The sequence below is a fragment of the Dipodomys ordii genome, unplaced genomic scaffold (genome assembly GCF_000151885.1).
Source record: "Dipodomys ordii isolate 6190 unplaced genomic scaffold, Dord_2.0 Scaffold49, whole genome shotgun sequence".
Lineage (NCBI taxonomy): Eukaryota > Metazoa > Chordata > Mammalia > Rodentia > Heteromyidae > Dipodomys > Dipodomys ordii.
Window position 1 is genome coordinate 12,683,001 of NW_012267265.1, and position 12,906 is coordinate 12,695,906.

At 37.5% G+C, this 12,906-nt stretch overlaps 1 protein-coding gene across 1 annotated transcript in view; it reads right to left on the reverse strand.

Moving 5' to 3' along the window:
• Wdfy3 (WD repeat and FYVE domain containing 3) overlaps positions 1-12,906 on the reverse strand; it is a 240,963-nt gene that overhangs the window by 48,715 nt on the left and 179,342 nt on the right. Inside the window, exons 36-41 of the mRNA XM_013020113.1 lie at positions 12,284-12,513; positions 11,175-11,284; positions 9,541-9,723; positions 7,736-7,893; positions 7,172-7,249; positions 3,584-3,811 (exon numbers count right to left, since the gene is read on the reverse strand). Of these exons, the coding sequence (XP_012875567.1) occupies positions 3,584-3,811; positions 7,172-7,249; positions 7,736-7,893; positions 9,541-9,723; positions 11,175-11,284; positions 12,284-12,513 (987 nt within the window). The remainder of the gene's footprint in view (positions 1-3,583; positions 3,812-7,171; positions 7,250-7,735; positions 7,894-9,540; positions 9,724-11,174; positions 11,285-12,283; positions 12,514-12,906) is intronic.

Here is a 12,906-nt window from a genome sequence, read left to right on the forward strand (position 1 = left end):
GCAGACAGTATAAACAATTTTCATGTGACAACTCAGAATCTCCTACATGTGCTTAGTTTCTTTCAGGACATTAATAATTCTTATTACCAGTTCTTTGTATTAAAATTTTTAGTAGATATAATTTTAAAATTTTAAAAGTGCAGCAATGAACTCCACCAAAATGTTTTTATGTTCTACACACTTCAAATTTGAAGTCAAGAAATAAAGTCCAAAACTTAAAAAAAAAGGCAAAGTTCTTTTATATACTGTGTAATATTAGAAAATTAGAGAAACAATACTATACTAATGAAAGAGATAATCACCCCATTTATTTCTAACACATCAGGGATTTCAAAAGAAAGAATTAACTTTTTAATCATGACTCTATTCTTCAGTATCAGTGACTTTAAATAGAAAGATCAATGTTACTTAGAAACAATAACTATCCTTAATAAAAAGATAAAAGATTCAATCACTTGCCCTTGCCCCAGGAAAGCCTGTCTTGCACAGCAACGCTCAGGTTGGTGCATACCTGCTACACTGCCAGAGTGACACTGCTACCTAATACTACGTGTGTGAGGAGAGCAGAAGGGCCGAACTCATGGGAGTGACACCAGGAGGAAAGAGTTAGGGCAGGGGAAGATTTAACATGAGGGTAGTGACGCCTAAGCCTCAGGGCCCGTGGCCTCTCACCCGGCCCTTCCAAAACTCTGCCCTAAATGTTTATTTGTAATTTTGTACTTTTTTTTTAATGTCTGAGACTTGAGACTTGGACTCCACTTGGTACCTGATGCTTTCATTCATTGGCACTCTAACCGAGCCATGTTTTCAACCACTGTACTCTAAAAGGCCCTCTTCTAAACAGTGTAAACACCCAGGTCCAGAAAATCTGGCAATGGCCGCTTTTACTAGAAAAATTTCGAAATCAATTCTACACAATCTTGAACTGGAAGAAGTGACAAAAAGGTCTCTAATTTAGGGCAGAGCATGTGGGTGGTCTATTCAATGAACATGAAGCACAGACACTGGCAGCATGAGAGACAGAGCTGACATGGGTTCTGTTTGGAACATTCTCACTGGCTGTGGATAATTCTACAAAGCAGGCAAATACCAGAGTCATTTGTTAAGGTCACTCCGCTCCTAAGGGGTTGATGACTCAAGCTGGACTTCACTACTTAATCCCTGCAACCTGAAAGCCTTTCTTAGCTTTTCCAGGTTTCCTTCTCTGTAAAATGGGGATAACAGTCTTAAATGAGTTTTAGGGGTTATTGTGAGACTTAGAGGAAACTACATGTAAACTGTTCTGCAGAACATTTAGCTCACTATGCTTTGCAAACATGGTCACTCATTGCTCAATAACAGGGACTTAGTCTGAGCTAATGTCATTGGGTAAGAACAGGATAGAGAGCTCTGTGTACACTAAGATGGTTATGAAATCAGGTGACCTTCTCTTCTCTTCTGAAACCTCTGTGGTAAAAGGGCCATTATTGACTGAAATACTGTCAAGTGGCATAAAACTGTATTTTTCACTGATTTCATGGTGAAAGTTTATCAACAGCAGCTACTTCTATCCTTTTGAAAATTTTTTTCAACACTGCCAGATTTTCAAGTTTTAAAAGGTCAAAATGAGTGTTTAATGACTTCACAGGTACAAACAATTGTGAGCTATCAAAACAAAGGAAAGATTATTCATTTAGAGATTTTGATTATTCATTCACTATGAACTATGTAGCATAAAATTGTGTCCCCTTCCTGCCTGCTCTTTGCTTTCATATAGTAAATGTATCTCCAACATTTCTTATCTGCCTAAAACTTCCTGTCAAAAAACAAGTTCCACTTGCTATGCATTTGTTAGGAGTGCTTGCTTAGATTTCATGGGCTGCTGATCAGGTAAAATGCTAATAATATTGAAAGTTAGATGTAACCCATTTCATGAACAGTTTGCTGTTTCTATCTGATATAGTGAGTTGTTTCCTGTGTAGGAGAGAATATTTAATAGCTTAGTATTTATATTCTTAGATGAATTCAATCTAAATGAGTGCTAATTCAAAAGAATTTTTTTATCAAGTTGCTGCAGACTAATTCTTTTCTCATTTTGTTTTTTGGAGCAAGGTCCTGCTATATAGCCTAGTTTGGCCTCAAACTTGAATGATACGCACCCTATGCCTGGCTCAGCTTAAATTCATAAGAAATTTGAGGAAAAACAATAAACTGAAGATTGTACTGCTACTTTGCTGTTATTATAAAGTAGGTAGTAGTAAAAGGCTACAAAAATGCAGGTGGATATGTTGCTATGTTAGAAATTATAGTGCCGTAAAGCACAGCTACAGGAAGTCTGGTCTTGATAGAACTGAACAGCTTTGAGAAAAAGTAGACTTTATGGAGCTATCTTCAAAACTCTTTACCATTGGGGCTGGGAATGTGGCTTAGCGGTAGAGTGTTTGCCTAGCATGCTTGAAGCCCTGGGTTCAATTCCCCAGTACCACATAAACAGAAAAAGGCAGAAGTGGAGCTGTGGCTCAAAGTGGTAGGGTAATGGCCTTTAGCCAAAGAAGCTCAGGAACAGTGCCCAAGCCCTGAGGTTCAAGCCCCAGGGCTGGCAAAAGAAAAAAACAATCTTTACTATATACCATTGGTTGAGGACCAATATTCCTTTAAAAAGTATTATAAATTGAGAAATTATATAATATATAGGGAATACAAAGTGAAGTTCTATGTACGGAATAGGATTCAATGATTAAATCAAGCTAATTAATATATTTCTTCCCTCAAGTAGTTATTACTCTTTGCAGTGAGTGAGGAAACTTACTATTAACAATTTTAGAATATGCAATGCATTTCTATTCCCTATCATTTCTATGTTGCACAACAACATGTCTAACAAAACTTTGTACTATTTAACATTCCAAATTCCTTGGTAATGACTCCATGTTCTTACTTCTGTGCGATCTGTTATTTTAGTGTCCACATTAAGCACAACATCGTGGCATTTCCCTTTCTGAGCCTGGCTTATTTCACTTAGTAAGTATACCCTTCTGGTTCATTCAGTTTGACAAACGATAGCATTTCTTCCTTTCATAGGCTGAATAGAATTCCACAGGATATAGCAGCATCTTTCTCTGACCTCTTCTTCCACTGCTAGACACCCAAATTGATCCCAAGACCTGCATTCTAAGTAGCACAAGATCAGAGATTGCAAACAGTGAGGAAATGAAAAAACAGAGTCAGAGTTTTGGCATTGGCCTTGGGGGAGAGAAGGATTAGGTGTCTACTCTTCATAAGATATTATTCTAAGCACCTTACTAACTTTAATCCTCCAAACAGCCAGGTGCGGTGGAATTACTATTTTCCTCAAAAAGAAACATAAGCCTAAAAAGGGTCCATCACCTAAAGAAACCCCAGACCTTTACGTGGCATTGCCAGGTTTTGAAACGGGCCAGTGTGTTCCAAACTGCACCCTGCTGTTGCCCCGCAACACTGCTACATTCCTCCACCAGCAGCTTAGCATTACCAATTTGATATAGCTCACCAAACTTGCTCACAATGAAAAAATGTACACAAAGACCTGAAGAGGTAGTATCAACATTCCGTTCTGCATACTCACCGCCACGTTTGTCTCTTGCTCTGTTTCTGGCACGTAAGGATAATGGTTATAAAACATGTCATTTCGCACCATTTTTTTCCTCATTCTGCAGGGCCCTTCTGTCATCTCCAACATCCACTTGTCTAGATGGGAACCAATGGGGGGGCCCCATAGCCCTCGTTCCCTCAGCAGCTCACACTCAATTTGGCACCATTCCTCTGTCACGTACTTCAGGGCATTCTGCTGACGCTGGTAGCGAAGAGACAAGTTGGTTTTCAAGTAAAAACATTAGTACTAATTAAAAGCATCCAAATAAAACCATGTTATTATTGGAAACAAACCCAATCCAGATCATTTCAATCAATATTATTCAAATAAAATGATATTTTATTTATGGTTAGAGAAAGCTAGTGAAGAATTCTGGGGGCTGGGAAGGTGGCTCAGTGGTAGAGCACTTGCCTTGCATGCTGAGGCCCTGGGTTTGATTCCCCAGCACCACATAAGCAAAAAGAAAAAAAGCCGGAAGTGGCGCTGTGGCTCAAGTGGTTGAGTGCTAGACTTGAGCTGAAAAGCTGAGGGACAGTGCCCAGGCCCAGAGTTCAGGCCCCACGACCGGACCTCCCCTCACTCCCCCCAAAAAAAAGAAGTGAAGAATTCTGTAACCTAAGGAGGTGATATTTTGGTACCAAGTAAGTGACAACTATGTACAAGGCAATGTACACAAAACAGCTGAACAGAGCCAAAAGAATTTTTTTAATGATACAGGAAGGATGGTAATATTACTTATGAAAATAAACTGAAAACTACAGAGCTTGTGCATGGCAAAGAGCATAGCTAGCAAGATCAATAGAAAGCCTACGGACTGGGACAAGATCTTCAGTAGCCATACTGAAGACAAGGGCCTCGTATCTAAAATATACTTAGAGCTCAAAAAATTAAATAAAAAAAATTAAATCCCCCAACAACAAATCCTCAAAGAAACAACCTCCCCATTAATAAGTGGGCTATAGACTTAAAGAGAAACTTTTCTGAAGAGGAAATAAGAATAGCCAACAGACACATGAAGAAATGCTCAACTTCTCTAGCCATAAAAGAAATGCAAATCAAAACAACATTGAGATTCCACCTCACCCCACTTAGAATGGCTAGAATCAAGAAATTTAGTTAACAACAGATGCTGGAGGGGATGTGGCCAAAGGGGAACCCTACTGCATTGTTGGTGGGAGTGTAAACTTGTTTAACCACTTTGGAAAGTACCTCAAAAGACTCCACATAGAGCTCTCCTAATCCCCAGCAATTCCACTTTTGGTCATTTACCAAACAATCACAAACAAGACCATACTAAAGCTACCAGCACAACTATGTTTACCGTAGCATTATTTACCATAGCTAAGATATGGAACCAACCTAGATGCTCCTCAGTAGATGAAGAAAATGTGGATCAAGAAAATGTCACACACACACACACACGCACACACACGAATCACACACACACACACACACACACACACACACACACACGAATTCTATGTTTCCATCAAAAAGAATGACACTGCCCCATTTGTTAGGAAATGGAGACTTGGAAAAAAATTATGTTAAGTGAAATTAGCCAGACCCAAAGAAACATAGGTCCCATGGTTTTCCTTATTTGCAGTAACTAGTATATGTCTACGACAAGCAGAAAAGGTCAAGAGCTATGTACATAATGCCATATGAGATGATGCTAAGTGAAATGAACTCCAAGATAGGGACACAAGAGGTTTTTATTTTTGTTGCTGTTGTTTTAAATATACTTATAATGCACTATGTGCTTTCTTTGTTTCTTTTGTATGTTCTTTCCCCATGGTATAACCCTTGTTTTCACTGTATTTGATTCTGGTTCCCTGAATCTTGTATATACATTTTTCTAATTTGGGGAGGGGAAGGGAAATAACAAAATGCTTAATCAAGGATACAGGTTGACCCATTGTTAGCAATGAGACGTACAAGACACTATGTTGAAAATGAACTTTACAACTTCGGGGCAGGCGGGGAGGGAAGAGATGGTAGAAAGGATAGGTAACAATGCTGGATAGGAAATGTACTCGTTACCTTACTCATGTAACTGTAACCCCTCTGTACAGTATCTTTACAATAAAATATTTATTAAAAAAGAAAATATATTGAAATGGTTACTCCCATAAATTAATGAACTCTGATTTCCAAAACTGTACAACAGTTATTTAGCCATATATTAGGGAAAATCAGATCAGAAATAGTGCCATCAGTGATTACTGATAAACTTGTTAAGCACTTCTAAAAATTTTAGAAAAAGAATGTAAACATTGTGATGGTTAGTCTTGATTGTCACTTTGATTGGATTCAGAGACACCCTAGAAGATTATTAAAGCACAGTTCTCAGCATGTCTCTGAGGGCATTTAGTCAATGGCTTAATCCATTGATGGATTCCAAATTTTAATCAGGCTATTGCCAAGTGGTAAACTGTGGAAGAAAGACCTAATTTGAGGATGGGTTGTGGAGGGTATGCCTTTAAAGGGTGAACCTGGGCCCTGGCTACTTTTTGTTATTGCTCTCTCCTTAGCTGACTTAATATGAGAAGTTCTGCTCTATTATACCCTCTCTATGACTGAAGTTCTGATTCACAAGCCCACAATGATGAGACCATGGACAGAGGGACTAAACTTCTAAAATAATAAGCCCAAATAAATCTTTCCTCCTTTAAATTTGCTTTATAGAAGTCTGATTAATATAAACTGCAAGCACTGATAGAAATTATTTGACTCCCGCTAACTGCTTGCTCTCTGCCAAATGACAAAATAAACATTCCTGTAGTAAACGGATGCAACAAACTTACTGGTAATTACTATGATTCATGGACTGTAAGCATACAATTTGAACCTAAAAATAAAGAACCTTTGGAACAAATACTAGTTAAGATTATCCAGTGAATAATCATGAAATTACATTTGATAGTAATATGTATATGTTTCTTTCTGTATAAACCCTGTAACAATGAGGGTTTTAGTAATAAACCCATAATATTAACAGTTAATCATTCAGAAAGGTTTAACAGGTCTAAAATAGATACTTTGGAAATATTTAGAGTAATTATGAACATACCATGAGGATTACATTGCATTTGCTTCACAAGATAAAAGCAGAATTATTTTTATTTGTAATTACTTTACAATGAATATTACTTATAATATTTATAATAATTAACAGACTTCTTAGAGACTTTAAGATTTTCATAATCTGTTTGTTAAGGGTCTGAAAGGCAGGGACTATTCTTAGGTTATTAATTTTTATTAGGAGCAAAGCATGTAATATGTCAATGATAAATGTCAACAATATTCAACTGTGGTGACTTCCAATGTATTTTTTTCCAACTCAGTTTGCTTATAGAAAATGTAATTTTTTCTATCTTAACTCCAATGGCCAAAGCAGATGATAGCAGGGATATCACTCATCCTATGAGCATAAATGCCAATCATCAACCTACTCTTCAAACAAATAGAAAACCACCAGTACAAAAGAGTCTTGAAAGCTATGATAGCTAACAGGCAAGGAATGCAATATACAATATTGTTAGGTATATGAATTCTTACCTCTTGATACTCCTTATATTGTGTGTCTACTAGGTCACGAACAACAGCAATATGTGTAAACATCCACTGAGAAATCTCCTAACAATGAATAGTAAAAGAATCTTAATATTTCATGAATTTTCAAGAAAAAATGAGTTAACTAGACTTCAAATTAACGCTTAACAATCATTTAAAATTCTGCCACATGTGTATATAGCAGGAAACAAAAGCCCCCCCCCAAAAAAAAAGCCAGGATGAGTTATATGACTCAATGAGGATTGTGTGAAGAACACATATCTATATTCTCCCACCCCAGTGCTGTCCCAGCTTCTGGAACACTGCCAGCACCGTCAGAGATGGCCTCAGCTTCGTCGAGTGGCCAGAGTGCCCCACTGTCCTCATAATGCAATGTTATCATAATAAACGAGAGAACTTCCTGGAAATGTAGGAAGCACTTCAACCTTTCTTCTGATACAAAAAACTCCAAACCTTCTGGTTGTACATGTTAATAGTATGATACAAGACACTATAACTAAACCTTGAAATAAAAATTCCCATTACCATCAATGAAACCAGAGAAGGTACCTGGGTGGAAAGACTGTGTTTATTAAGACCACTTTCCTTTCGATTCCTTCTTGATCCTGTTAACTTGGAAAGACCAAAGCCACTGCTGACACGGGACAGTTTGGATTGTGTGGTAGGCACTAAGGCTTCTCCTCGACTTACGCATTTCTTTTCGTGGGCTAAAGAATGAAGATTAGATTATTTTATACTTTCACCGTGTACTTATTTATTTTTACTTTTTTATTTTCTAAATTCTAAATTTTCTAAGCCTTCAAAAGGTTGAACTAAAGGATTACAATTTAACATGTCTATCTAAGGGTTCTCAGTGATTCTTGATGTCAGAGTCGACCCTTTCATTTCTTTCCCTCAACCCATTTCTTCTACCTCTGGATTCATTTCACAATTTCCCACTTCCTTGATGACATGTGTACAATAAATACTTGGCTGTGTTTGTCTCCTGTTCCTGTTTTTAATAATTCACCCTCCCTCCATGAGCTACCCTCTCTACAATCTCATAGTCTTACTTTTAATACTCTTGCATTATGGCTACAATCCACAATCTAGTATTACAGCTGCCAACCATTATCTGCTTTGTTTTTTTTTTCACTAAATGAAATCAGGAATCAAGATATTTTGAAGCCCATATTCAATGTGGTAGTTCTGTTATAATGATTCTACTCTATTCCTACTTATTTTAAATATCTCAGCATGCCTGAATTGTACATTAAAAATCATCACTGGTACATAAGTACAGGATGTAGCAGCATATATAGGAGCTGGTCCTGTGTAATTTTAGGCATTCACTACAGGTAGGCCTTGGAGATGTATCCCCAGCAGATAAAGAGACTGTGTTAAAAAATTGCACATATTAAGCCAAATGCTGGTGGCTCATGCCTGAAATCCTAACTACTCAGAAAGCTGAGATCTGAGGATTATGATCCAAAGCCAGCCTGGGCAGGGAAGCCCATGAGACTATTAAAACCACCAGAAAACTAGAAGTGGCGCTGTGGCTTAAGTGGTAGAGTGCAAGCCTTGAGCTGAAGAGCTTAGGGACAGTGCCCAGGCCCAGAGTTCAAGCCCCATGGCCGACCAAAAAATTAAATATATATATATATATATATATATATATTGCACATATTATAGATATAAATAATCCTTCTAGGTGTCAAAAATTTATTCGCAGGCAATTTGTTAAGGATGACTGCGTGAGAATTATTGTATTAACTTTGCTTTGGTCAAAGTATCACAACTCTTCAATATAAGCAAATTTATTGAAATGGAGTTTCTATGTTAATAAATATCTTTATAATCCCTCATTCAGAACCTTTTTTGCTAGGCATATCTTGGATTTTCAAAAGTCTATGCATTATATACACTATTCATTATAGAATACCAGTAGAGTGTCTAGAAGAGCAAGCCATATTTTACCACATTGTACTACCATAACAAAATGTGTGCATATTTGTACCAAATATGATAAAGAGAAATGAATTTTGGTACCAACTGATATTTAGTGCCAAATCAATGAGAAAAATCTTAAGTTTTCAGGCTTTTCAAATTTCAGAGCTATAGATTTAAGACTGTAAACCTGTAACTAAGGCAATGACCATGTTAAAGGTGTGAGCAATGCATTATTTTCTACACTTTTAAGTCCCTTGTGTGTAATATACACTGCAGCTAAAATAGAAAAGCATAAGCAGGAACGTCCACTCTCAGTACAAACCACCCAGAATGGTTGTGCTGTATTTTTCTATCAGCTCCTCTCCTCTATATGTTTTAATTACATATCTAGGATGATGGCTGGGCACCACTGTAGGCCTCCTTACCCAAGTGATTCTGCCAGCATTTCAAACCAGCTTCTTCAATGAGTGGTCGGGCTATGGCTATGTCCACATGGCCCCTGTCATTTACAGGCAGAGTCACTTTGAAAAGCTCCTCCAGGACTTGTTTCTTACTATGAATCAGTTCAGTCCAAACTCTATTGACAGCCTTTATGAGCAGCTGACGCCCTAGAAAATGAAAAGAGCAGGTAAATGATCAAATCACAAAACAAAGTTTTTCTTATTTTTCATGTTTTATGTCTAGGAACTTTAACAACGGAATTTAATTGTTGTAAAAAATGCCCAAATTATATTCAGCTCTGTGAAAAGGATTATGTAGACAATCCAAATTTAGGTTTCCAAGCAGTTGGATATCTAGGAAACATTTAAAAAAATCTTTGTATTCATGTAGAAATACCAAATTTTTATTTATAAAATAGGAAACTATATGCATGATTTAATCATCTAGCAACTTCTAGGAAGAATTTCCTCCACCTCAATCCCAGGGGCTAGTATATTGCCATCTGTGAGAGTCAAGCACCTTCAGCCCCTTAAAAGGAAGTTTTAGATATGAATATTTAAGTGGAGCTTGAAATTATATTAGTTGTTTTTTTTGGTATTTTACAATACAAAAGAGATTATAAATTTAAAATATAGTCTTTTGGATGCCTTGCTAACTGGTCTGACTCTTGGAAAGCAAGCATCAGAATCACTGGGAGGGATTGCTTATCATCATAGACCCCCAGTGCCAGCACCAGAGTTTCTGATTCAATAGACCTGAGTGGAGCCAAATAATCTGCTTTTCTACCAAGATCCCTGGTGATACTGATGGTATTGGAGGCATGGCTAAAGGGTAGAGCACCAGCTGTGAGCAAGAAAGGTAAATGAGAGTACTAGGCCTTGAATTTAAGCCCTGGAGACTAGGGGGGAAAACCTGTGGACGAATGATACTGATGGGGAGCAACAACCTAGACTGTTGAGTTCCATCAATTGTGAGAATACTCACAATATTCTCTCCAGTATGGGGTTCAAGAAATTTTTGTAGAGAAGTGAATAAATAATTGCTTAAATGAATGAAAAAAAGACAGAATGCCAAATTGCCACATGGTATTCCTGGGAGACAAACACTACTATAGTGATTTCAGCTTTAGCTCTGAATGAATGGAAATAAAACAATATACATGAAGATTTCAATGTGTAGTGCTTACAGGATTAACAGGAAATGGATCTTTAAAAAGAGAATAAAATGAGACTACTGACAACCTGCCTCAAGTACTAACTGCCTCAGGCAATTCTTTTACAGACAATGTCAACTCTTTGTAAATCCTATCACATCTACCGGTATTACTATGAAACATTACTAATTTTTTTTTTTGGTCGGTTGTGGGGCCTGAACTCAGGGCCTGGGTGCTGCCCCTGAACTCTTTTGCTCAAGGCTAGCATTCTACCACTTTGAGCCACAGCTGCACTTCCTCATGACTCATTTTGTATTCTTTGTGAGCCAGTGGCATGTGCAAACTGCCCTGCTGGGAGAATAGTTGCAATATTCGTGGATTTTGAAGTCCTGGTTTTGGTTGTATATTAAAAATTAGAGATGAAAAGCAACAACACAATATCCAAAATGAGTGAGAGAATTTTACCTTCACTAATATCTTGGCTGTAACCACCATCTGGTTCAATGTCAGAGGGGATCATAATGTGCCATGTGGTCATGCGGGCTTCTGCTTCCAATCCAAATCCATCCACGTTGCTGAAAATTTCAAGTCAGAGGGAAAATGCTTACTACTGAACTATAACTGAATTTCTCTGCAGACACATAGGAACACTAGCTCTATCACAAAGCTGCATGATTGGCAGACAAGATTCATAAAACTTCTAGTTTACCACAAAGATGTTATTTTTAAGAGTGATCTCAAAATTCACTTGCTTAAATATAATCAAACTAATACGCAGAATCAAGATTTTCATCTTGATATCTAAGATGCTGTTAGAGTGTTGTTAACATTTTAAGATCAAAACTATAAAAAGAGCACTCTCCTGGTATGCCTGTGTCCTTTTCCTGTGTTTGTGGGTTCCCTATTTTGCATGCTCTTCCTCCGTCTGGGCAGTAACACAGATAGCTCTTTCTCTCTGGCGCATCTGTCCCCATTCTCCTGTCCTCTCAGGTGGAAGAAGACAGGAGACACAGGAAAGCCAGGTTTCAGGTTGCCCCTCAACAGCCCCAGACCACTTCCACAGGAGCTCCCCCAAGATGTGCTTCCAAAGCACTGGGCTGCTTCTGTCAGAGCTCTCCATGTAGTACATTGCCCTTGGTTACCTATGTTCCCTTCAGGAAGGCAACCAAAATCTATTTTTCATTTTATTCTAGCCACCAATCCAATGACTGGCCGTTACCAGACACTGAGGATCTATCTGCATAGATAGATCAAAACAAAAAATAGAAAAATATTCATGTTTCCCATTTCTCACACAGCACTGAACTTTCCTTTTTCACTTTTCTAGACTTCCAACAATGTATACTTTATTTGCCTTAACAACAAATTCCTTTTTAAAAAATTATGAGTGACATACAGTAATTATAGGAAAATATAGATGCAAAAAAGTAAAGGAAAAAGATGCTTCATACTGCAAAAGAAGGCAACATTTGCTCTTTATCTTTTGCATAAAGTAATAGAACAGATGAAAGGAATAATAAATATTATCAAAAGTTGTATAAGTATAAAAAACAAATTCAACAGGCAAGATATACCTTCCAACATGTAGATTAATCAAGCAGTGAGCAAGACAGCTAATGAATTCTTGGTCATGGTTTCCAGGTCCCAGGATCAAGTTCCTATTTACAGTAAGGACCCTGAGCGAATCAAGGAGAGCTACTTGCTGAGGAACAGTTTTGTGTGCCCGTGAGAACTGATACAAGATGGTCCTGTTGAGGCAGTGATAAACCGCATCCAGCGACAATCCCTGTGACCTTCTCTTTGACTAAAGACATGAAAAATATATTTTTAGAAAAATGGACAAAAAATAGAAGACCTGCTTGCTTATCATCCATACATGACCTTTGATAGTAATGCCACACTAGGTATTAGAGATGTTAACAGGTACTAGAGCTCTTGCTATTATAGATTCAGAACTCATGAGACCCTCAAGTAAAATCTAAAGAAGAGACTCCTGTGTAACAGAACTCATGGAAAAAGCCATTAACACTCCTTGCTGGCACAAAATATATCAAGTGTCATCTAGGTGGAAGTTTCTACCAAGTACATTTTTGATCACTATACAAAACTGGTGATACAAATTAAATAAAATTTCAGAGAAAAGAAGACTGTCAATAATGGCTATCACTTTAGCCATGCCTCCAGTGCCAAGTAAAAA